The sequence below is a fragment of the Dermacentor albipictus genome, chromosome 2 (assembly GCF_038994185.2).
Source record: "Dermacentor albipictus isolate Rhodes 1998 colony chromosome 2, USDA_Dalb.pri_finalv2, whole genome shotgun sequence".
Classification (NCBI taxonomy): Eukaryota; Metazoa; Arthropoda; class Arachnida; order Ixodida; family Ixodidae; genus Dermacentor; species Dermacentor albipictus.
This window is the reverse complement of record NC_091822.1, coordinates 41606615-41632393: the sequence shown is the minus strand read 5'-3', so window position 1 is coordinate 41632393 and position 25779 is coordinate 41606615. Positions and strand designations below refer to the sequence as shown.

Sequence of the window (25779 nt, the reverse complement as noted above, 5' to 3'; positions counted from 1 at the left end):
CGTCGGTTCATTGATCCATCCATCCATCCATCCATCCATCCATCCATCCATCCATCCATGCATCCATCCATCCATCCATCCATCCATTCATCCATCCATCCGGTCATCCTTCTTTCCGCACTGTTCCGCCCGCTCACTCACTCACCCGCCCTCCCTCCCACTAAGCTAGCCATACACCAACGCCCTCCCTCCCTCTAAGCTAGCCATACATCAACGCATCCATCCACCCACACACGCACCCATTCATCAATCGGTCGAGTCCCTCCGTCCATCAATTCATTCGTCCTTCCATTCGTCCGTACATCATGTCCTTTCATCTATCCGTCCATCCATATCCATCTAACCGTCCTGCCAATAGTCCATTCATTCATCCATACACAACTATCCGTTTGTCCGCCCATACATCTATCCATCGCTCCCGCGTCCATGCACGCACCCATTGATCAGTCCCTCTGTTCGTCGGTTCATTGATCCATCCATCCATCCATCCATCCATCCATCCATCCATCCATCCATCCATCCATCCATCCATCCATCCATCCATCCATCCATCCATCCATCCATCCATCCATCCATCCAAATCATAAAATTCCGGTTTACTGCTAAATATAATTTGTGAAAGAGTGTAGGTGTTCTGAAACGCTTGCGGACCTGAGTCCTTGGGGAAGGCTATGTGGGTACTCGTGGCGGCTGATCTTGTCTCCGTCGACGGGAGCGTCCGCGGTCACCACGATGGCCGTGCAGCCTTGTTCTGCGGCCCTCTTAACCAACGATTCGGTGAGGCACCTCTCGCTGAATAGGTACACCTGCTGCCAGAGCACGCAGTCGGGCGCGTTGGCCCTGACATCCTCCAGCGTCACGGTGCTCAAGCAGCTCAGGATCATAACAGTTCCGACCTCCTGCGCAGCTATGCCGTACAGAAAGAGAAAAAGAGATCTTCCGGGCCGTCCTTACCGAAATGCTTACTCAAACGCGTGAACAACTATTGGCACCTGCATTTACAATAACGTAGAAAGATAGAGGAGTTGGAAATCATGCATACTTATTAATGAGCGCGAAAACGACGGAAGCGTTAGACGGCGTTCGTCCTTCTAACTCTGTGTCTCCCGTTGTTTTCGCGCTAACAGGGTGCAAGAGTTAAGTGCAGCGGTGGACTGAGAAGTTTTTGACACGTTAGCATTCTTAGGCCACTTCAAGCACTTTCCTGGCACCAGCTCTTTCTCTACCTATGCTTGTTTTTATTTATGTACGCATATATCTAATCGTTTTCCCGCCTATCCGGGTTACTGGGTAGTCTGCGGTAGAATGGGTTGCGCATCGGACTGCTGAGCTGGGGGAGCACCTAGGGTTAGAAACCAACCATCGTACCAGCTTGGGTCACTGTGTATGTGACGATGTCCACATATGTTCCGGTCTTCAACGAACCTCTTTCACGCCGAAATGGGTAACTGTCGATGCGGGAATGGGTAGGTACCGCTGTTCAAAGAAACTCTTCGACGCCAACTTGGAGCACTGGCTAGTCGGTCTTTGCTCAACTTCAATGAAGCTCTTTGATGCCACCTTGGGTCACTGTTCCAGTAGGCGTGTGCCGCTCTTCAATGAGCGTCTTTCACACCAACTTCGGCAACTAGGTAATCGCCACTAGGAATGTGGCCCTCTATTATTACAAAAGAAATATCGTTTTAATTTCTGCAATGCTCAGCGAAATCTAACTGGCACCGAGCGCGGTCTTTAAGGCAGTGCAGAGCAACCCGGCTGCATTCCGACCCGCTGATCTCGCGAATGGCGATTTTGACCAGCCAAATGTAACATTATATTACCTTTGAAATTTCTCCCTAGGTGGGTAGAACTGAAGCCAGTTCACACGGGTTGCTCAAGGAGAGCAAGCAGGCACTTTAGGGTTAGCAAGCTGCGTCACAAATCTAGTGGGTACATGCCACTGTTCAAGGGACGTCTTTCACACCATGGCTTTACCGAGCTGCGCCATAAATGCACTGGGTATGTGCAGCCTTTTCAGTTAACCTCTCACCAACCTGGGTCACTGTGTATGTGCCAGTGGGGTGTGCGGCCAGAGAGGGAACAATTATCACCATTCGCGCGCACTGGCGCGCCACGCATCTCGTCTCCGAGGCCACGCGGGAACTCCTCGGCAGCGCCACCAGATGGCGCGGCATGTCCAGAAAGAAGGCGAGAGAGAGGGCCGGCTGCCACATGAGGCGTTTCTCAGAGTGTGCACCGGAGCGCCATGCATTTAGGATGCCACGCACAGGTTTCGCTGTGGTGACGTTAGAGGAGGAATGGGTAATTGGAATATCCAGTGTGTCGAAATACCAGAAAAGGAAGGAGACCGTTATCATGTGGCTGTTTAGAAATTACCGAAGCGTATGACCACGCGCATCGGAACATTTATTGGGATATTCGTGTAAAGAGAAGTATTATGCAACGGCTGTATACAACTTTCAAGGGATATTTACCAATAAAGTATCGTTTGTGTTGAATGCGAAGGGGTCAAGAGCTAGGAGAAGATTGATATATTCTAAGTACTGAGACAAGGGTGCCTGTTATTCCCGCTGTTGTCGATGGTGTGTATGCTAAGGATGGAAAGGGCATTAGAAGGAATCAATAGCTTATTTATTCTCATATAAACAGATGGGAAGGATTGATGTGTTGAGTTTCCTCGTGCTTCCGTGGCCTCACAGAATGAGACGTGCTGCGCCTCTGTAACGCCCCTATAGCGCTACACTAATTTTCTCACCATCGATGTGGATCATTTACATGCGGATAAAGCTTGCCCTGTCAGCTCCAGCAGCTCTCTTCTGCTCCAGAGGGGGCGCTCGCAACACGACAGACGAGATCCCCCTCCGTTCATAAACGGAATCAACAAGTTCCCCTATGCTTCACCCAACAGTGTCTCACTATCATTGAGGGCTTAATTCATTCCTACAGCTATCTCTGTACTTCCTCGTTCTACACAAAGCTTTCATACAGTCACTTCTCTTCCACGCCGCAATGCATCCCTATAGTATGACGTTCGGTTGCGTGAAGCCCGCATTCAATACGAATACCTCGCCCCCAATATACACCCGCACTTTCACCTTTATCACACTGTCGCCGTCCTTCACGGACTGTTTCCTAATACTGATCTGACGCTTTTGGACCTACATGCCCTCGCCACGGGCTTCCGTCATCAACCTCCGAATTCTGTGCAACCTCCGATCGTCATTATTCATTCCCTGGATGCTTGCCACACATTTCTTCAGGGCCCACTTACTGCTCCACTTGCCTCTCTTATAGCGAAATTCGTACGCACACGGGCGGAGGTACGCACACTGTCAGGAAATGAACGGCATTTGGATCTCGCGCGTGAAGCTTAACGCCAAGTTCCCAGCGTCCCAGAGCCAACTCCCAGCTCTCCGCGCCCTACAACTAGTGCCCTATAATCTCCTTATAGGCGCATTTTCATTCCTGCCACGACACGACTTGCAGAGAGCGTGTGGTGTTCTCTAACGGCAGGCATGTGCTGACGCAATACTTTGTTCAGCCCGCGTCCACCTTCTTCGCCGTTTCGCAGATGAACCTGTCTGCCCTTCTTCTGTGAGTTACCTCGTAGCGCATTCTATGGGAATGCCCTACACCGCTCACCCCACCTGTCGTCTTTCCTTCTCTTTCCGTGTCCCTCTACTCATCTAACCCATCCGCGAGGCCGCTTACAAAGTCGTTTTTGCCAGCACCACAGTACCAGGTGGATTTCTTCAATGCTGCGTTGAAGAACTACCAGCTAAGCGTTGTACTCAGGGCTTCCTCGGCCTCCATCACAGAGCTTAAATATTACATATCTTCGTTGTAGCGCAAGCTGAACAAGGACAACAGAAAAGCACATCTTACACACACAGCTCTGTGTGTGTGAAATGCCAGAACGAGCCCACAACCTTCGCATGCGAAGGTTGCGGGCCCGTCCCGACCTGCGGCAAGTTGTTTGTTCATACATTTTCATTTCTATTAATTTATCGTTTCTGTATTTCATTTATTAAGCACAAGTAATTTCCCCTATGTTGTTTTTGGTGTCAGTGTTTGTTGGCTTCTTATGACATGACTAATATAAAATCCGGCCCCTCGGTTAACCGTCTTTCTTCTCGTTTAAACGGTATGCAAGCCATTTTTCATGCGTTAGCATTCTTAGAGTACTTCACGAACCTTCTGTGGGCCATTAAACTACGTATGTATGTTTCAATGTCTGTATATATCTATGTGTCTACATGTGCTTGCGTGTTAGTCTCTAACCATTTTACCGCCTATCTGGGTAATTCGGTAGTCAGTAGTGGAATACGTAGCACATCGGGCAGCTGTGCCGACGTAAGAAAGTTCGAAAGCAAGCGTCGGATACCATCTTGGGTCACCGAGTATGTGGCAGAATCTACATTCGTGCCGCTCTTTCACGCCGACATGGGTCACTGCAGACGAGGGACTAGGTGGGTCATCATCATCATCAGCCTGGCTACGCCCACTGCAGGGCAAAGGCCTCTCCCATACTCCTCCAACTGTCCCGGACATGTGCTAATTGTGGCCATGTTGCCCCTGCAAACTTCTTAATCTTATTCGTCCACCTAATTTTCTCCCGCCCCCTGCTGCGCTTCCCTTCTCTTGGAATCCAGTCCGTAACCTCCTAGGTGGGTGCCGCTGCTCAAAGCAACTCTTTGACGACGACTTGGAGTATTGTTTATGTGCCACTCGGTCTGCGCCAGTCTCCAACGAGCCTGTCTGACGCCAACTCTGGTTATCGGGCGTATGCCAGTAGACGTCTGCCGCTCATCAGTGAACGCCGTTGATGACAACTACAACTTGGGAAATAGGTATACGCCATGGAGAATGTGCCACTCTTCAACAACGAATGCCATTCCTAGTTCCTCCGCTCCTGAGCGGAATCGAACCAATCACGAGGGATTCTCAAGGACAGCGACTGGACGCATTAGCAGGCTTCGCCATGAATGCACGAGGTATGTGCCGCTCTTCAATGCATCTCTCACCAAGTTGGGTTACTGAGTATCTGCCTCTGAGTGTACGGCAAGCGAGGGAAGAATTCTTAGCGTTCGCAAGCACCGGCGTGCGATGCTCCTAGATGGCGCAGCGGGTCAATAAACAGTAAAGCCCCTCAATTTTTCAAAAGTAGCGCCATTCTTAGATTTTTCCGCCATCCCGCTCACCCTGTCGCGTCCTCCTCCACACTCCTGTCGCCCCAGCCTTTTCCGCTCCCCCATTGGTCAATCTGTGTCACGTGGAAGCAAGCGCCGCACTTTTGCATATTTTTTTTTCTTTCCAGCGCGAGCCGATCTCCATTCTTGGGCCTGCGCGACGAAAGTACGTCAGGTGGACTGACGGAGTGCGTTAGCGTAATAGAATGTGTAAGGACGAGAACTTAATTGCGATGCCATGCTGCTGCGCCTTCGGTTGCCGCAGCAGACACAGCGAGGGCAAAAAGCTTTTTGCTTTGCCGTCTGGCGTGCGCAACGCAAAAATAAGTGTGGATTCGCAGGATCAGGCGGGTTGACTTAGACGAAGTAGCAAAGAACGCACGGCTTAGTGAAGTAAGCGCCACGGCTACTCACAACCTCGTATTTTGAGCCTAGTTCACGCCTTCCGCTTCGAAAAAGTGTGTGTTCAAGCTCTGGGTGGTTTTTAGCGCGTTGTCTGACTTTTTTTTTTTTCGAATGTGCTCTCTTTGTTTCATGTAGTTTCGTTTTGCGGTGAAATGCACGCATCTGCAGCTGGCCTGGGACATAAAAGCGACTTTATTCAGGGTGTTTTTTTGAGCTCCACCAGAAGTTAACACATTCTCAACGCTTTTGCAAGTCTCAATATGACTTACGATGCAGTCTTTTAGCTTCGAATGTACGCCCACATGAATTGATTTGGTTTGTGGTGATTTACGTTTTTAACGTTCCGAAGCGACTAAAGCTAGGATGCAGGTCGTAGTGGATGGCTCCGGATAACTTTATCTAGCTAGCCTGGGGATATTTAACGTGCACTTTGATCGTAGAGTCGTACGTGGGCCGGTAAATTCCTCGTTGGCGTTTCATAATACTCGCGCGGGCGCGCTAGCGCTGCTTTAGAAGTTGGCGCCTCGGCGCGATTGTATTTCTTCAATAAATTTTATTTACTAGTTGTAACACCTTGTCATTATTTCGTATTATTGAAGGCGCCTCCAGGGCACCAAAGCGGCAGCGGGAACACCAAAGCTTGAACCAGGGCTGGATGGGGCTCGCCGAAGCCTGTTCATGCCAAGGGGGTTTAAGATAGCACACAGCCAATTTTGTATGCGAACACTCCCTGCGACGCCTGCATTATTGTAATGTCACGCGCTCTTCAGAGGCCTCCGTTAGCCATTACATATGCCCTCCTGGAGCAGTACTTCTAAAAAAAAGAAAACAATATATTCTCACCATTACCAAAGCACCCCGCAACGAAAAAAACGGCCCTGTTGCCAGGTATTGCTGGTCGCACACAGCCATTCCCGCTGTGTGCGGTCAGCAATCTCTTACGCTCCGGCCGAACAAACGTATCCTTTCACGCAGTCAACACCTGAAACTTTGGTAATTACGCGCGTGTTTGAGTACACGTGCGTAATTAGTACACGCGCGTAATAAAGTACACGCGCGCCTACGCCTCACTGGCTTTATTTGCCTGCCGCCAAAGTCAATAGCCTATATTGAACTCTTGTCTTCCCCACCAGTCCCTGATGGCGAGTACCTCCTCACTCCTCTGCGCGGCATTCCACTACAGAATGACGTTACCGTGCCTCACAGTATACTTGCTAATACTGCGAACCGCACTTTCCTGCCTATCTTTAACTTTGGATTGTCGAAGCAAATTCTGCCACAAGGTATTTGCCTTGCCAACGTCTCGGCGACCATCACGTGTCAACTTTATCAACCGATCCTTCTTGCGAGCTTAGCAGGCCTCTCGTGCCAGCCTCGGCCGCCGATCCCAAGATACAGAAAATGGTTGCGACGGACCTGTCTTCTGTGCAGGCTGAAGACCTTTATCTAGTATTATCGGCCTACAGAGATATTTTCGACTTCGACGATCGCCCTTTAGGCCAGACGCTCGCGGTCAAGCATCGGATTCTTACTGGCGATGCTACTCCTATTCACCGACGACCGTACCGAGTTTCTGCGTCGGAACGCCAAGTCATTCAAAGCGAAGTGAACAAAATGCTAGACAAAAACATCATTGAACCTTCTTCGAGTCCCTGGGCGTCACCTGTAGTGTTGGTTAAGAAGAAGGATGGCACGTGGCACTTCTGTGTAGACTACCGTCATCTGAACAACATTACTAAGAAGGACGTCTACCCGCTCCCACGTATAGACGACGCCCTTGACTGCCTCTACGGTTCCAGCTATTTCTCTTCTTTTGATCTTCGCTCTGGATACTGGCAGATTGCTGTTGATGATATGGACAGAGCAAAAACCGCGTTCATCACACCTGATGGCCTATACTAATTTAAAGTGATGCCGTTTTGATTATGCAACGCCCCTGCCACCTTTGAGCGTATGATGGACTCCTTGCTCCGAGGTTTCAAATGGTCCACATGTCTCTGCTACCTCGACGACGTCATCGTCTTCTCACCCACGCTCGACACTCACATTGAGCGTCTCACAGCTATACTTGATGTTTTCGAAAGGCGAAGCTGCAACTTAACTCGTCCAAATGTTTCGGCCGCCGCCAAATTACTGTTCTGGGCCACCTCGTTGACGCTTCCGGAGTACAGCCTGATCCCGACAAAACTCGCGCTGTCCGAGACTTTCCGGTTCCGAAGACATCCGCCGACGTTGGAAGTTTTGTAAGGCTATGCTCGTACTTTCGTCGTTTTATTCAAGATTTCGCGGCAATTGCTAGACCCCTCACTAATCTTTTGAAGAAAGGCGTACAATTCTCGTGGGGTACTGCAGAAGCCGCCGCCTTCTCTCGTCTCGTTACTCTTCTCTCCTCACCGCCCATTCTCGCCCACTTCGACCCTGATACCCCTACAGAATTGCGTACAGATGCCAGCGGTCATGGCGTAGGTGCCGTCTTAGCTCAGCGTCAGCGTGGCCATGATCACGTTATTGCTTATGCGAGGCGCCTACTCACACCACAGGAGCGCAACTATTCCATTACGGAACGAGAATGCCTTGCTGTAGTCTGGGCGGTAGCGAAGTTCCGTCGTTACCTTTACGGTCACCCTTTTTCCGTAGTCACTGACCATCATGCTCTCTGCTAGCTCTCATCGCTAAGAGATCCTACAGGCCGGCTTGGTCGATGGGCTTTGAGGCTACAAGAATTTTCATATTCCGTAGTGTACAAGTCTGGCCGACTGCACCAAGACGCTGACAGCTTGTCTCGTTACCCTGTTGATGACCCTGACTCCTCCAATATCACCAGTGCTGCTTGCGTATTCTCTGTGTCGCAGCTGCTTCATTTCGCCGACGAGCAACGTCGTGACACCTACATCGGAGCACTCATCGACCGTTTTGAACACTCTCCGGCCGACGCCACACTACGCCTCTTCGTCCTCCGCGACGGTACTCTGTACCGTCGTAACCTTCATTCGGACGGCTCTGAGTTCCTACTTGTCATACCTAAACACCTCCGCTCAACCGTTTTAGAAGAGCTCCACGACGCACCAACGGCAGGACACCTCGGCGTATCTCGAACCTATGACCGTGTACGTCGCCGTTTTTTCTGGCCCGGCCTTGCCCGTTCCGTACGACGTTACGGCGCCGCCTGTGAACTTTGCCAACGACGCAAGAAGCCTTCCCAGCTCCCTGCTGGTTAGCTGCAGCCACTCGACATCCCTGGCGAGCCTTTCCATCGTGTCGGCTTAGACCTTCTCGTTCCATTTCCGGAATCTACATCAGGAAACAAGTGGGTTGCAGTCGCGGTGGACTACGCGACCCGCTATGCTGTAACCCGTGCTCTTCCGACCAGTTGCGCAACTGATGTTGCGGACTTCCTCCTGCATGATATCATTTTGATTCATGGTGCTCCGCGTCAATTGCTGACAGACCATGGCCGTACGTTCTTAGCCGAAGTCTTAGCCAACGACATCATGCGTGCCTGCTCAATACAGCATAAGTTTTCCACCTACTACCACCCTCAAACGAACGGCCTCACTGAGCGTTTGAACCGCACCCTTACAGACATGCTATCCAAATATGTTTCAGATGACCACCGTGACTGGGACCAGGCTCTACCTAACATGAACTTTGCGTATAACTCTTCCCATCTCGACACTGCTGGCTTTTCTCCTTTTTACCTCTTGTATGGCCGTGAACCGACGCTACCACTGGACACTGTGCTTCCGTCCACCACAGCATCAACTAGCGCTTATGCCCGTGATGCTATCGCCCATGCTGACCACGCTCGCCAACTTGCGCGCGCTCGTCTACAAGCCTCTCAAGACAAACAAAAGCAGCGCTACGACCTCCGTCACTGTGATGTCAATTTTGTCCCCGGCACCCTCGTGTTGCTTTGGTCACCATCGCGTAAAGTTGGCCTTTGTGAAAAACCTTCTACACGGGCCCATATCGCGTGCTTCGCCAAGTGACGTCCACTGCTGTGACCACCAGTGACATTGTCCACGTCGCCCGACTCAAGCCCTACAACTCTCCACGTGCCTTGTATGTTAAACAGCACCGTGACGGCGCTATTGCTGCCGGGGGGGTAGTATTACGACATTATCGGTAGATACCCGAGAGACGAGCCGCCGTGAGAACGACGATGAAGTGGGTCTGTGCCCTTGGCGCGTGTGAATGTCGGCCCGGCGCTCTGGCTCCAGTCTAGTGTAAATAGTCTGTAAATAGCCTCTTTTGTCTATGTCTTTGTACACCTAACAATATATATATATATATATATATATATATATATATATATATATATATATATATATATATATATATTGTAAGGAAGATAACGAACATGCGCGCTGGGTCAGCAGCATCGGCCCGAGCGTCGCTTCCAGCAGCCTGTGCACCGCCATCCCCCTCCCGTCCCCTGGACCACCACTGCCGTCGCTAACCCGTGGCATACGCCGGACAATCGCCCTATATGCTTCGCATGTAGGTGTCCCGGTCATGTCGCAAGGTTCTGCCGCCGCCGATCGCAGGCGTTCGACGACGATCGCCGAGCGCCCTATGTGCCACCTGATGCAAATGCGCCTTACGAACCCTTCGGCCCACCTCCAGCTCACTCCCTGACTGATCGCCGTCCTCGCTTCGAACGCCTCCGGTCACCCTCCCCACGTCGTCGATCGCTTTCTCCTATGCGTCGACGACCCGTCTCTAATGAAGAGGGAAACTAGACGACGCAGTTCCTGAGGCAAGAACTGCGCAAGTGTCGACATGCGGAAGTCCTCCTCCTTTACCTGCTAATGTCATTGATGTGTTTATCGAAGATGTCGCTACAGTCGCCTTAGTCGATAGCGGTGCCGCTATTTCGGTTATGGATGCAGGATTTTGCCGTACGCTTCGTAAAGTGACGACGTCTCTGTCTGGATTGTCGCTCCGAAGGGCGAGTGCTCAACCCATTCGCCCTACCGCTGCTTGTACTGCCCGTGTGACCATACAGGAGGTTTTGTACACGATTGAATTCATCGTTCTTTCATCGTGCTCCCACGCCGTTATTCTAGGATGGGATTTTCTCTCACGCCACAACGCCATCATCAATTGCGCTCGGGCTGAGATTGAACTTTTCCACCTTGGTGACCTGGCCTCCGTCGATGCTCATCCTGCCGCTAAAATTGTCGTGAAAGAAGACACCTCTATTCCTCCGCGCTCTTCAGCATTCGTACCAGTCTTCTGTAGTATCATATCCGACGGGACGGTCTTCTTCATGCCCTCTCATCACTTTGTTTCCAGAAAAGCGCTTCCTTTGCCCTTTGCAGCTCTTGACCTTGCCGCCGGTGTCAGCACGATGCCCATTTACAATCATCTTTCGTCGCCGCTATCACTGCTCCGCCGCGAATGCCTTGGTTACGTCGAGTCGGTCGATTCAACACGGAATTGTCTCCGTCCTCGACGAACCGCCTGCTACTACCGTCCATGAACTGAGTGCCTTCTCCGTACCCGACTCAACATGCACTGGTGTCTTCAGCCCATTCATCGCCGAAGACCTGCCACATTCGCAGCGATCTCAACTTCTCGCCCTCCTTCAGCACTTCCGCCGTTCTTTCGACGTTGCGCAACCGTCTCTTGGCCGCACTTCGACGGTCGAGCATTACATCGACACTGGCTCTCACTCACCGCTGCGACAAAGACCATATCGCGTGTCCGCTACGGAACGTCGCGTCATTGCAGACCAGGTCGATGACATGCTCCGTCGAGGCGTCATTCAACCTTCCCAAAGCCCATGGGCCTCTCCCGTGGTCCTCGTCCCAAAAAAAGACGGCTCCATCCGCTTCTGTGTTGATTTTCGACGCTTGAACAAGATCACGCTGAAGGACGTCTACGCATTACCACGCATCGATGATGCTTTGGACTGTTTACAGGGAGCCGAGTTCTTTTCTTCGCTGGATTTGCGGTCAGGCTACTGGCAGGTTCCGATGGCAGAGGCTGATCGCCCGAAAACTGCCTTTGTTACACCAGACGGCTTGTATGAATTTCGGACTTTGCAACGCTCCTGCTACGTTCGAAAGGATGATGGATAATGTTCTACGTGGCCTCAAATGGAAAATCTGTCTTTGCTATCTTGACGATATTGTGGTGTTCGCCCCTGATTTCGCAACGCATCTGCTCCGTCTCCAGCACGTACTCACTTGCGTGACCAACGCCGGGTTGCAACTTAACCTGAAGAAGTGTAGATTTGCTGTTCGTCAGCTCACAATGTTAGGCCATGTCGTGTCAAAGGAAGGCATTCGCCCGGATCCCGAGAAGCTACGTGCTGTTACTGCGTTCCCAAAACCTACCACTATGAAAGAGCTACGCAGTTTTATCGGCCTCTGCTCTTACTTCCGACGATTCGTTCGAAACTTTGCGTCAATTATATCGCCTCTCACGCAGATCCTTGGTGGCGCTCGAGATCTCTCATCATGGTCTCCAGAGTGTGACGACGCCTTCGCAACCTTGCGCCGTCTTCTCACGACGCCACCCATTCTTCGCCATTTTGACCCTCAAGCACCAACCGAAATCCATACCGATGCAAGCGGTGTGGGCCTTGGCGCTGTGTTGGCACAGCGTCAACCTGGCCACACAGAATACGTCGTCGCATACGCGAGTCGCACGTTAACCAAGGCGGAAACCAATTACAGCGTTACAGAAAATGAGTGTTTGGCCATTGTGTGGGCGCTTGGCAAGTTTCGCCCATATTTATACGGCCGCTCGTTTGACGTAGTGACCGACCACCACGCACTATGTTGGCTGTCGACGCTCAAAGATCCATCTGGCCGTCTTGCCCGCTGGGCATTGCGAATCCAAGAATATGACATCCGCGTGGTTTACCGTTCCGGGCGAAAGCACTCCGATGCTGACGCGCTATCCCGATCGCCGCTTCCCCCGAAGGCCCGTGACGACTCCGCCTGCGAGCGTACACTATCCTCTCTGGACGTTGACACTGTCGCTGCTGCACAGCGTCATGATCCCTGGATTGCATCTCTGCTCGACCTTCTCTCGGATACGTCGAAAGTTCCCGCGTCACGTACGCTTCGGCGCCAACTTCCTCATTTTGCGATTCGAGACCAGCTACTATATCGACGCAACTATGCCCCAGAGGGACGCACCTGGTTACTCGTCATTCCGAGAACCTTGCGATCAGAGCTCTGCTCCTCGTTCCACGTCGACCCTCAGTGTGGCCACGCGGGAGTCTTCAAAACCTACGAAAGACTTCGACACCGCTATTACTGGCGGGGAATGTACAATTTCGTTCGAACGTTCATCCGCTCTTGTCGTGAGTGCCAACGCCGTAAAGCGCCACCACACAACTCCGCCGGTGAACTCCAGCCTCTGCAATGCCCATCCCGACCCTTTGATCGCGTGGGCATAGATCTCTACGGGCCACTTCCGTTGACTCCTACCGGCAACAGGTGGATAATCGTTGCGGTCGACCACTTAACCCGTCATGCGGAGACCGCTGCTCTACCTAATGCTACAGCGCAAGAGGTCGCCAATTTCATACTTCACCGTTTTGTCCTTCGTCATGAAGGTCCACGTGAACTTTTAAGCGACAGAGGCCGCGCCTTCTTATCTGAAGTCGTCGAAGACCTGCTTGCTGAATGCGCTATTGTTCATCGTAAATGCACTGCTTATCACCCACAGACGAACGGTACCACGGAACGCTTTAATCGAACTCTTGGTGACATGCTCGCCATGTATGTCTCACCTGATCACTCTAATTGGGACCTCGTTCTTCCGTTTGTCACCTATGCCTACAACACCGCGACTCAGGCCACTACCGGATTCTCACCCTTTTATCGTCTTTACGGCCGTCATCCTTCGCACACAATCGACACTATTCTGCCCTACCGGCCAGACCCATCCGAATGCCTGCCGATCCCGGAAGCCGCCCGACACGCCGAGGAATGTCGCCAGCTGGCCCGCCGATTCACCTCGGACGACCAGAACCGCCAAAAGGCCCTTCACGATGCCCAGAACTCGACTCCCACTTTTCTCCCGGGCGCCCTCGTCTGGTTGTTAGTGCCACACCGCACGCCTGGGCTCGCTTCAAAACTCCTTCCGAAGTACGACGGGCCATACCGCGTTCTCGAGAGAACATCACCCGTGAATTACCTGATTGAGCCGCTAACGCCGCCGTCCGACATGCGGCGTCGTAACCGCGAAGTCGTTCACGTTCAGCGTCTCAAGCCGTATCACGATTCTACCGTCCTTCCAGAAACCTAAGTCGCCAGGATGGCTCCTTTATTTCCGCGGGGCCATTGTAAGGAAGATAACGAACATGCGCGCTGGGTCAGCAGCATCGGCAGCATCAAGCGCGCAGCAGAAGCTCGTGCTCGGGGACTGTGCTCGGTGCATCGTAGAGCCGGCGGCCGCTGCGAACCCTAATAAACCTCCTTTGTAATATATATATATATATATATATATATATATATGTATGTATTGCCGATTACTATTACAATAAGTGAAATAGCCTGGACCTGCTTCTCCTATAAGTATATTTAACCAACAGGGACCTATTTATCATTCATACATGGTGAACCTTGAGGGCCCGAAAAATGAGCTGAATTCGCATTTATCTCTTGCAACTATATAACGTCTCAAGATGGTACAGCGGCAAAAGGCAATGAGTGCACCCACAGTGGCCTCGGATCGCGCCCAGTAGCAGCAGTACAGCGTACATAAAAAGGCGCATTTGCTACAAATAATTTAAATAATTCAACAAGGAATTGTACTTGCTGTTTAAGTCTAAAAGATTAATGTATCGCTAGTTTAGGTAATAGTACTGTCGAGGTTATAGGCGACAACGTACAATCAACATAAATTACTTCGAATCTTCACACATTAAAAAAGTGGACTCTCCATCTCGGCCCTGCGGCAGTGGACGTCCATCGAACCTGTTAAAAACCACCAATACAACTGCTGAGGGGAGCATGCAATGCTTTAGGGCTTTATAATGCCCCCTCCTACCCTTCCCACACAGTCCATTTCTACTAGATTTGATATCTATTGAATTCACAGCTGTTCTAGGGCAATGGGATAAATTCTTTGTTCGCAAAACACATTCATAAAGCTCCGAATAGCTTATATGAGTAATATACTAAAAATATCACAATTAGTTCTTTATTTTCCAAGTTTGCCTTCATATTGGTGATAATGCGCCCTTTCTTCTTGCCGAATATAAGCAAAATATATTGTTTACTTCATGGAGGACATCGCTGAAACTAGGACGGAAGGTGTTATGACACATGAAAATAAGGAAAGAAAAAGGACGGCTTATCATTATTTACGCTTTTAACAGGACCAGGAACGTAAAAATTTTGCCACACATTGCAGTTACAATGGCCCCCTCCACTTTCCACAAAATATGAGCCTGTTGTAAACTACAGCAATGTCAGGACACCGAGAAGCATAGTTGATAGCGGCCATATCACACAGTCTAATGCATGAATAAGAAAATATTTACAAAAGCTGTATTTGATCCAAGCACTTCGCACAGGAAGTTTCCATTGGGCACCACCAATTTTCACTAAATTTGGTCTTGGCGGCTTTTATAGTGCTGCCAGAGCAGCGGGATCAATTCTTCCGCTCTCGCCATAGAAATGCTCAAACACGCTGGAGTGCTTGCATACGTAATTTATTGCGAAATCCATTTATTGTGAACTTCACCTCCACATCAGCCATTAATTTGTCCTTACAGTCACCAAACCTAACGAAGCTGCCTTCTTTAGTTCAGTGAGGATACCAGCCGAAACTTATATATCACGCATGACAGAGTAAGTACAAAAAAATGAGGGTTCAATGATTATTCGTAACGCTAAATAACCCAGAAATATTAAAACTGTGCAAAACATTCCATTTGAAATGCTGCCTATTCCTTCAAAGTATAAGGTATCTTAAACTCTCTCGGGACAATAGCAGTAGCGTGATAATTTCGAACACTTATTCACAATTTTTTGATGCTGTATTTGCTGAACATGCATTTACCATCGCACATAAACTTGGCGTATTGCTCCTCTTATGTTCGCACAATTTTATCTCAGTTGTTATTTTAATTATGCAAGCGTATCAGTCTAAGTCTTACACTGCTCGTAAAACAGACTAATAAGGCTATGGACCACTTGCATACCTATTCTACTTGAAAATGTGCATTTAACACACCCATTTGGACTATTGCCTACACCTTATCCGTACCATGCCCCTAATTTCCCCTAGAAATAAACGAGATGCCTTGTTTAGCTCACCAAGAACACGGGAGAAACAAACTGCGAATCTCGTAATATCCCCTTCGGTCACGGCATAAGATTTGCAAACACAACTTACTTTTGCCGTTACTGTGTAGTGGTTACAATCAATAGCTAGTGAACATTAGGCTTTGAGTAAATTGCACATTCTGCTTTCTTCAGGTACACCCATTCCATTTCTCAGTTAAATTTATCCCTTCAAACGACAGCTTTCACAAAGGCATTGCCCTCTTTGATCCCTTCAAAGAGGGTAAAGCCTTCGTGAAAGGAAAGTGTAGTTTCAGTAGTAATCGCAAAAGATTACTTTTTCCCTTATTGTAATGCTTGGGCCCAATAATTAACCTTTGCAAGTAATTTGAGCGGATGATTCGATAGATTTATTGAAAAAACGTAGCATGACTCACTTGGCAATTAATGAATATTAGTTACTATATATTTACGATGGGTCACTATAAAATTCAGAGGCATTCTCCCGCCTTGACTTGCCTTCTATATGGAGTCTGCAGCAAATAGCTAATCTTCGAAAATATTTGCTTCTGTATGCGTCTCTTTTTTATTTGTATTTGAGAATGTCTCACTGTAAGTTTTACGCATATATTCCAATATATATATTTTTGTGCATTTTACTAACTCCTCCCTTCTGTTTTCTTTCTGAATAAGATAAACACTACTCGTTATACTATTCAAGCTGGATTAAGCCGTTTTTTTTATTTTTTAGCATGCTTACTAGACAGTGACACCATCGGGCGACATGGTGTCAGCCCGTGTCTTGACGTAAAACAATGTTCTGTGTCACTCAGGGAATTTGACAAAGGCACTGAGGGTAAACCTGGAAAACTCAGGGAATTTGGACATGTCAACTTGGTAGACACCCTGTCACCTCCCTTTTCTCTTTCTTTTTTTTTTATCTATCGCTCTAATGCTGGGGACCGCTTCGTAAACATGTGTAACGAATGTTTTTTTTTTGCGTAATACAACCAAACAGGGCGGAAGATGCCGTGCAGTAGCTTACCGCGGGGAGACCTACCTTGCGCCGTGCCAACCTCTCCCACAGGGTCCGCGATCTTGTGAGCCGCGGACGGGGACAGACCAACGGGGAAAGGTATTGTGTGGCCGAGCACGCTGGTCGCCGTCCTAATCGCTTCCACGTCAATGAGCATCCGGGGCCTGAAGCGGAGCCTATGTCAACACCCCGGGTTAGGGGATCAGTAATCCGGCGAACCAGGAGACGAATCCGAAGCGGCATGAGCAAGCAAATATTCCTCGATTTGTTGATAAAGCCATTCTTTATGTAAGAGGCACATGTTTGATGTTTCTCAGGAATACACCGCAATGTAAAATGTGGTGGTTTTCAAACATACCCAGCATTTATTTGATCAATGCGAAGCGTGTCTTTACCTAGACGGAGCGAAGGTCAGAGCGAGCTTACACGCAATGACGCGATGACGTTTTAATTACATTTTGTCTTCGCAAAACGTGGCCCCATTCGGGAAGTAGTGCAGTCTAAAAACATGGATATACGGCGCCAATTATGGCAGCCCGATTGGCCATTACACCGAGTATGTTGTTGCGCTAATCGATTCATAGGTTGAGCCATGTTTTAAACTGCGCGAGGAAAACAAGGCACGAACACAAGCGCAGGCGCACACACAAAACGCAGATTTCAAATGAGTTTTATTTCATGAAGGCAGGCAATTTATAAATTTCTTCCAAATAGAACAGCAAGGAAAACTCGCAAAATCGTGCCCAAGTCAGCGACGCAAAACGGCAAGGCCACGAGTGCATTAAGAGCGTAGGAGAGTCCGAATGTCCCCACTTCTTTCCTTGATGGTGTGATAACGACGGTGAGTTAACACGCTCGTCACCCCTTTTAGCGATGTATGCCTCGATGAATTCTCTTTCTGTTTTTGATTTTGCCTTCGAAAGCAATTTGGTCCACTTCAAATAAAAAAAGGTGTTTGGTTTATCTCTGTTCCATAAAACAGCGCACTGTCAACAAATTTATACCCTACGTGATCCTTTAGGCTGCAAATTGGTCTATATACCTCACTACCATACACCTCTAAATGTGTAAGAGGAAGAGCTATAGACCAATTTTACAACTTTAGCTATAGACTGATTTATAGAACAATCTTTTTGTGAGTGAGAAACCAAACTTTACAGCATTACACTTGTCAAGGTGTCAAGGTGTTATAGAGTTATACAGAGTTACAGTGTTACAGAATTGTAGAAAGAAAACACGGGCTGAGGGTGAAAAATCGGGTTACAGTGGAAGGTAAATTGTGTGGTTTTAACGTAAAGAAACTGGCCCAGAGTTTTATGATGTACGCCTTATAATGGGAAGGCTCTGTATACATTTTGACACCCTGGCGTCCTCTAACGTGCTCCGAAAACACAGTGCACGAGCGTTCCTTCCCGCCACTCCCATAGGAATGCGGTCGCCGAGGCCCGGGGATGAACCCGCGACCTCTTTTTCAGCAGTGCTACGCCATAGCCAGGCGTCACCACAGTGCGTAGCTTTCGCTTCCATCCTCGACGTCTATAGCCTTCTCTCTATCCGAACTCTCAATCTTCGACGTAATGAATTGGACGGTACTATTTACCGTCCTTGCCACTACCGTAATGTAGTTGACGTGGCAGTAGTTGACTATGTGATCCTTGCCTGCAAGTTATTACGCTACCTTTAGCTTTCAGATTAGTTGAACAAACATGCCATTTGTTACAGTAGCGGACTAGTGGTAGAGGGAAAAAAGTGAAATGTGGACATATGCTTGCCCACTGGCTAAGCTGTCATTCAAAGCGAGAGGGCGTGTCAGCTGTGCTATACACATACCTCTGGAACGCGCGCGTGTTCTCCAAGGTGGTCTGCTCTTGTCCCGCTCCGATGGCGATGTAGGTTCTCGCGCTTTCTTCGAGCTTGGCCTCGGCGAGGCGCTGAACGTCCGCCACCGTGACCGCCATCGGGGCTGTTGCGTTACGCATCTCCAGTGGCCCTGCTACATCAGCTGGGATAAGTGCGCCACTTAATCCTTGCCTATATGCGCATGAGGGCACATGGGACTAACTTTAAACGAGTCATCAGAGGCGCTGGCGGCGACATCTTTTGAAGGCCTAGTACTGAGGAGTCTACGCCCTGCGGCATACATCACAGCTTCAAGATTTAAATAAAAATCCCTTCAAGAGGCATATGCCAAATCATGTGTATTGAATAAAGCCAATTTTCAGCATCTCAGATTTCCTTGGCACAGCAGATTATGCTTCACCCGACAATTTGAACTTTCGTTTACGAGGATGCATTGTCAATTACCAATGCTTATTTTTTATTTCTACACATCTGGTTAGGCTCCTTCACCCTCAAAATTATTGATGCAATGAACCAGAAACTATAGATGATTTCTTTAGGAATGTCATAGGTACAACATACAAAGAAAACGACTTCTGGAAGGTCAACTTCGCCAACATCGACCGTGCATTACACTTTCGGTTATACTATCTGTTGGGGGATTGGATCTAGAGTGCTGCAATAGAAACGTACGTGGTGCCATAATAATGTGTCAGTATTCCTAGGGTACTTCACACACTTTTGGGGGGTTATCTATACATCTATGTGTGTTTTCATCTGTCTTTCTACGTATGTTTGTATCTAACCGTCTTCCTGCCTACCTGGTTCACAGGGCAGTCCATGATCGAATGGCTTAGCGCATCGGGCTACTGTGATAAGGGAACAGGGTTCAAAACGAACCACTGGACAAGATTCGATCACTGAGTATGTGATAATGTGCATATATGTGCTGCTCTTTAGCAAAACTCTTTCGCGCCGACATGGACCACTGTGGATGCGGGACTGGTTAGACATCTACCCAGTAGGGCGCATGTTTCTTTCTGAACTGGTGAGGTCCCTCGTTTATCAATGGAACATTATACATCGCAGCACCAACGCCGACCACCCCCAGACAAATAACCAGACGGTATGGTTCAACTGTACTCTCGGCGAGGTTGGTTGGTTTGATGGATGGATGGATGGATGGATGGATGGATGGATGGATGGATGGATGGATGGATGGATGGATGGATGGATGGATGGATGGATGGATGGATGGATGGATGGATGGATGGATGGATGGATGGATGGATGGATTGATGGATGGATGGACGGACGGACGGACGGACGGACGGACGGACGGACGGACGGACGGACGGACGGACGGACGGATGGACGGATGGATGGATGGATGGATGGATGGATGGATGGATGGATGGATGGATGGATGGATGGATGGATGGATGGATGGATGGATGGATGGATGCCCGACCGCCGCATCGTAGGCCCTCTGGACAGCCCATAGTTGCGCCCCGGCATCGGGGCTCTTGATAGCGGAGAGCCACTTGTCCTCATTGATTTGTTCTGTGCCTCGTAACGAGGGGCAACGCCAGAGCATATGGTCCAGGCTAGCGATGTCATTGCAGTGGCTGCAAGAACTACTGGAATGAGTGTCGGGACAAAGCTTGTGGAATAAAGCCGGGCTGGGAATCGAGCCTGTTCGCAATAATCTGAAGGTCAATGCCTGCGCTCTATTTAACTTCTTGTAAGGAAGGGGAAAGTCTTTCCTGCCGAGATAAAAGTGCTGCGTGATTTCGTAGTATGCGGTCGGTTGATCTCTGTTCTCCGCCACTGCGGGCCGGCGGGGAAGTTATCCATGGTCGTGGAAAGCGAGACATCGCGACTTAGATTCGGCCAGCTCGTTGAGGTTTGTGGGGCCTCCCATGATGGATACCACATGAGCGGGCAACCACGTGAGAGTTTGGGTGGCGATGCTTTTGCCGTGGAAGATGCGACAGGCTTCCTTACACACGGCGCCAACGCTGAAGGCGCGCATGCCTGCCCTGGAGTGGCTGAAGATAACGACATGTTTGTCGTCCAGGAGGGCCAAGGCAATGGCCCCTTGCTCAGCCGAGGTGCTGTATATGCATATCGTCTCAAATTATTCCAACTGGATTCTTTTTCGCTTTGTAACTTACGCCTCCAACACCGCCAGACAAGCCACAGCTGGATTCTCTCCATTTTTCCTTCTCTACGGCCGTGAGCATTCCTGTACCATCGACATAATCCTTCCATATCATCCAGATGCTTCAGAGTACCCTCCGATTTCTACCGTCTCTAAGCGTGCCCGAGATTGTCCGCAGCTCGCCCGCTCGCCCACTACCCCGGAACAATCCCGGCAAGAGCTTCAACGTGACGATGACCGACCTGCTCGTACCTTTCCGACTGAATACCTTGTATGGCTCTGCGTCTCACTTATGAGACCCAGCCTCTCTTCGAAACTACTACCAAATTGGATGTTCCTTATCGCGTAAGTGCCCAAATTTCGCCCGTCAACTACATCGTCGAGCAACAAGAGAGGTTTAGCTTGTCTGGTATTCCGGTAAAACCCAGGCGGTTTGGGGCGTTGGGGCGGAGGCGTAAACGTGAGAGGTCTGTATGGTGCTGCCACCTGGTGGCTCAGTGCTCAAACAGACAGAAACAGCTAATATTGCAGTAACGAAGTGTATTTTACTTTGTTGCGGGTGTAAATTTTTGGCAGCAGCACGAATATGCCAGTGCCGAATAATTATACCAGCAGCGAAGAAGAATACAGAATACGGTCCGCCTGCGCTTTACCGGAATACCGGACAAGCTAAACCTCTCTAATGGCGCCCCCGAATCGCCATCGTCGCCGGGGACGTGAAATTGTTCATATGGACAGGCTCATGCCTTATTACGAGCCCATAGTTTCGTCGTCGCCACGGAGGAAGGAAACTAAGGAGAGGCCCTGACGTCACTTTTTGGGAAGCAAAAGTGAAGCCGGAAGTTGGCGTTGCTCATGGCGATGCTCCGCCTTTTGTGCCACCCTCCTCTCCTGTTTACATCTTTCGCGAAACCACGCCGTGCTGCGCGTGGTTTCGCGCGCGGAGCGCGCGCGCTCGCGCAACATCTGGCAGAGCACGGTGCAGGTAACACAGCGCAACAAGACACGGTGACTAACGCAGACCCGCCCACACAGCGCCTTTGCCACGGCACGAAACCTACCAGAGCAACACGTGTGAGCGCTCAAAAAAATCAGAACAACGCCGCCATTGTGGCCCAAAAGGCGTGGCCATGCAGCAAAAAAAAATAAAAAAGCAGCAAGAAAAATGAGAACCTCTACGTCATTTCCGCCACACTTTTCTCCTAGCGCGCGGAGGGGGTAGGGCCTCTCCTTAGTTTCCTTCCTCCGTGGTCGTCGCCGTAGGTAACGAGGATGACTCCTTTCAGCCGGAGGGGGGGGGGGGGGGGAGCGTGATTCCAGGGAAGAAGAATGGCGCCGGAAAGTCGCGTCGGCATAGAGTCTCTCGAAGACAGAAAATCAGCACACTTGAAAGCGCAGTCGCCATCGCGTGTCGCGCCGCCATTTCGCCGATCGCTTGTTTCTGCCGTTGTGTTTCTGGCTGACACCATCCACTAAAACTAGTTACAATAGAAACTCTTTGACGCCGACTTTGAGCAACTTGGTAGGTGTCACTCGCTGTGTGCTGTTATTTCAGGAATCCCTTTGATTCATAGTTGAGTCGCTGGGTATGCGCCCGTACATGTGCGCCGTCCTTCAGTGAATGTGTGGGCTACTAAGCACAATTAAAAGCTCCATAACTTTATTTCAGCGGCTGCGAGAAACCAAACTGCGGATCCACCCGCCGTGCGTTCCTCTTCCTTGTAGCCTACCTTCGCGCACGCTCACATGCTTGACCATGGCCTCGCCAGAAAAAGAAATGTAGGGTAACCAGGTACGCGTCACTGGGAATGTTCCGCTCTACAATAACGCAAAGGGTCCGTTAAGTTTCCACGATGCTGGGTGGAATCGAGACCGCGTCGCAATGATTCCTCAAGGACCGCAACACGACGCTTTAGCAGGCTGCGCCGCAAGTCCACTGGACATTGCCGCTTTCAATGAGCATCTTTCATGTCAGCGCTCAGCGAGCTGCACCACGAATGCGCTTGGTGTGCGCCGCTCTTCAATGGACAGCTCGCCAACTTAGGCCACTGAGCTGGTGTCACTGGGAGTGCGACAAGCGAGGAAATCATTGTAAGCGTTTCCAGGCCCAGGTGCGCCACGCTTTTTGTCTCAGAGGTTACACGTAGACTTCTCGGCAGCGCCACCAGATGCCGCAACGTGTCCACAAAGAAGCGCGTGAGAAGAGCCCGGTTTCCGCATTACGCATTGGTCAGCGTCGCACCGTGCAAATCTCCCGTGAAGTGCTGTATGTTCGAGAGAGGTTAGCGATCAGGACCTGTAATGTTGTTTAGCGCCCGGTAATCGCCGCACGGGTGCCAGTCTCCAGACTTCTTAGGTACCACGTGAAGTGGTGATGCCCAACTATTGGAGGAAGCGACTGCCGCTGGATGGCGCTGATGCACAAAGCTTTCATTGTCAGTGTTCTATGCAAAAGTCAACTGGTGCTGCAGCGAATATTGTTGACCAGCAAAAAAAGGGGAATCCGATGCAGAATGAAACAACTGTTTACGGATACGCGTTGCCCATCCAAAAGGATCGCGCTGTTTCTGCATTGTGGTAGAAGCAAAACGCCTACCTATTGACACCTTAAGCACGCAGGAAATAATAAGCATTCGTCTTCTACACATTACCGTAATTAGGAAGCATCTTCTGGGGCCCATAGCTCAAACCTGCGCTAACCAAAGCTTTGGGATGGCCAACCAAAATATATCTGACTCCATTACTGCACAGGTGCAACAGCTCAGGCATCTGATTGTATAGCCTTCAAACTCTCTGCTATGAAAATTCTGTTATATATTTCCGGTATCATCACGAAGGAACACATTTCGCAGGCTGGGTTTCTACAAGTCGCTGCGGAGCACGACACCACGAAAAAATACTAGGGTTCCGCTTAGAGCTTCACCGATGGGTCTTCTCAACCGAGTTCATCGTGCGCTTCGTGCGTATCGCCTACTGGCCAGTGCTCCTCTTACCGTCATGAACGGTTAGCATCAAGCACACCAGGTGAATGTTACGGCATAAAAGAAAAGGTTTTTCGCATGCTTCGGCGACCTTCTCGACGATGGGCAACGTTACACAATCAAAAGTGGCGCTAAAACTGATGCGAAATAACAGGAATCCCAACTAACGGCCAGTGATACCAAAAATTAGTTACATTCATCATAAGGCTACTGTCGCTGGCGACACTATTGTATTTCTATGGATTCCCGAACACTGCGGCATATTATGAAATTAAAGAGCGAAACATGCTGCCTGCAGAAGCCCCATTTGAGTAATTTCAAGGCGAATATTATTAACAAACTCCTATACAACACCAACGGCAAAGAAATATGCCCACGTGGAAAGTAATCGTCTGTCGAATCTATCGCTTCAATGTTCTTTTCTTCATTCAAAAGACCTCATCCTAATTTAGACTTTTACAACAACTTCCCGGTCATCCTGAGACAAGATAATCGTCCTCTTCTGAACACTGCATTGACCAATAGCTATGTGTACCGCCTTGGACTGACCTGCCCGTATTAAGATAACTGTGCTAAATTGAAAATTGAGGAACACATTTTGCTGAAATTTCCAGTCAACAGGGACAAGAAAACTTGTTCCATCGGCAAAACGGGCCCCGTTTCCCATGAACCACTAAATTGAAGGAGGATACTAGCTCCTATACGTACTTCTACAATGCCACAGCAACGTTTTAAATTCCTCGTTATATTCCTTCAAGAAATCGGATTAATTGACAAGCTCTAGCATGTTTACGTGAACACCATCACATTTGCCTCACTTATTAGTATGAAGATGATATTTTTTTCTTCCTTTCTTCTTTTCCACCCACCTGCTCCTAGGGTACTTATTTCCTCTATATCTTTCACTATGCAAGCATGTAGGCACCCACTTATAGGCCCGCAGAATTCTCGGTATTTCAACAAAGAGCTTTCTCTCTCGCGTTCTCTCGCCAGGACTTCCAAAACGCATCATTTACAGAGTTGTAACTTTTGGTATTTTTGTTATCATTGCGCGAGAAAATGTAAATATAAATTTGAAGAGCAAAAAATGGGAAAATTACGAGCTTCTTGCAAATGCTAAAACATCTCACATTTGCACTTTTATTCTAGTCTTCATGTGCCCCACGTAATATTTTTAATAAATGTGTGTTTCATGCGATGCTCTGTGTTTTATTTGTCTATATTTGCAGAGTAGAAAATTAGAACGCACAAGTTCTGGCCGACCTCTGTGCCTTTCCTGTTAATAAAATCTGTATTGTTTTATGTTGCATAGGGTTAACGAGAAGCATGCATGCATGCTTGAGGAAACTAGCAATAAGAAAAGCACCTTATGGTATATAAATTTTTTTAGCCAAAAGGCGTCTGAAAAGACTATACTGGCCTTAGGTAGAGCCATCCAAAAATTTTCAGTGGGGCATGTCAGGCATTACACCCAGGTTTGCATGAATGATTGGCCCTACGTTTTCACAGGTGGCCGACTTGAGACCGATGTCAATCCCCACGCACGACCGAGCTCCGCGCAGCCAGTCGATGGTTGCCCACGACCCACTTGGCCAAAGCTGAACCGGCGTTCCCCATTGGAAACGGGGACGCTAACGGCCACAACCAAAACTACAGGAATAGGTTTATCATTTTCTCTGCTGTATATTTCTGACTGTTTTTTTAAAATACTGGTATATCTGTTCTGGCTTCTCGCCTCTTCGAAGCATTCCGGTTACACCGCATGAAAATAAATAAATAAATAAGTAAATAAATAACTATATAAATAAATGTAGCAAGCAAGCACGCATCAAGGCACACGTTAAAACACAAGGCCACTGTGTAATAATGCCATACTTACAGCGTAAACTTGAATAGCAGCCAGTGAAAG

The 25779-nt window shown here is 49.2% G+C and overlaps 1 protein-coding gene across 1 annotated transcript in view; it reads right to left on the bottom strand.

Moving 5' to 3' along the window:
- LOC135900701 (L-lactate oxidase-like) overlaps positions 1–25779 on the bottom strand; it is a 62222-nt gene extending 36443 nt beyond the window's left edge. Inside the window, exons 1-4 of the mRNA XM_065430246.2 lie at positions 25750–25779; positions 18717–18888; positions 16911–17062; positions 652–907 (exon numbers count right to left, since the gene is read on the bottom strand). Of these exons, the coding sequence (XP_065286318.1) occupies positions 652–907; positions 16911–17062; positions 18717–18865 (557 nt within the window). The 5' untranslated portion in view covers positions 18866–18888; positions 25750–25779. The remainder of the gene's footprint in view (positions 1–651; positions 908–16910; positions 17063–18716; positions 18889–25749) is intronic.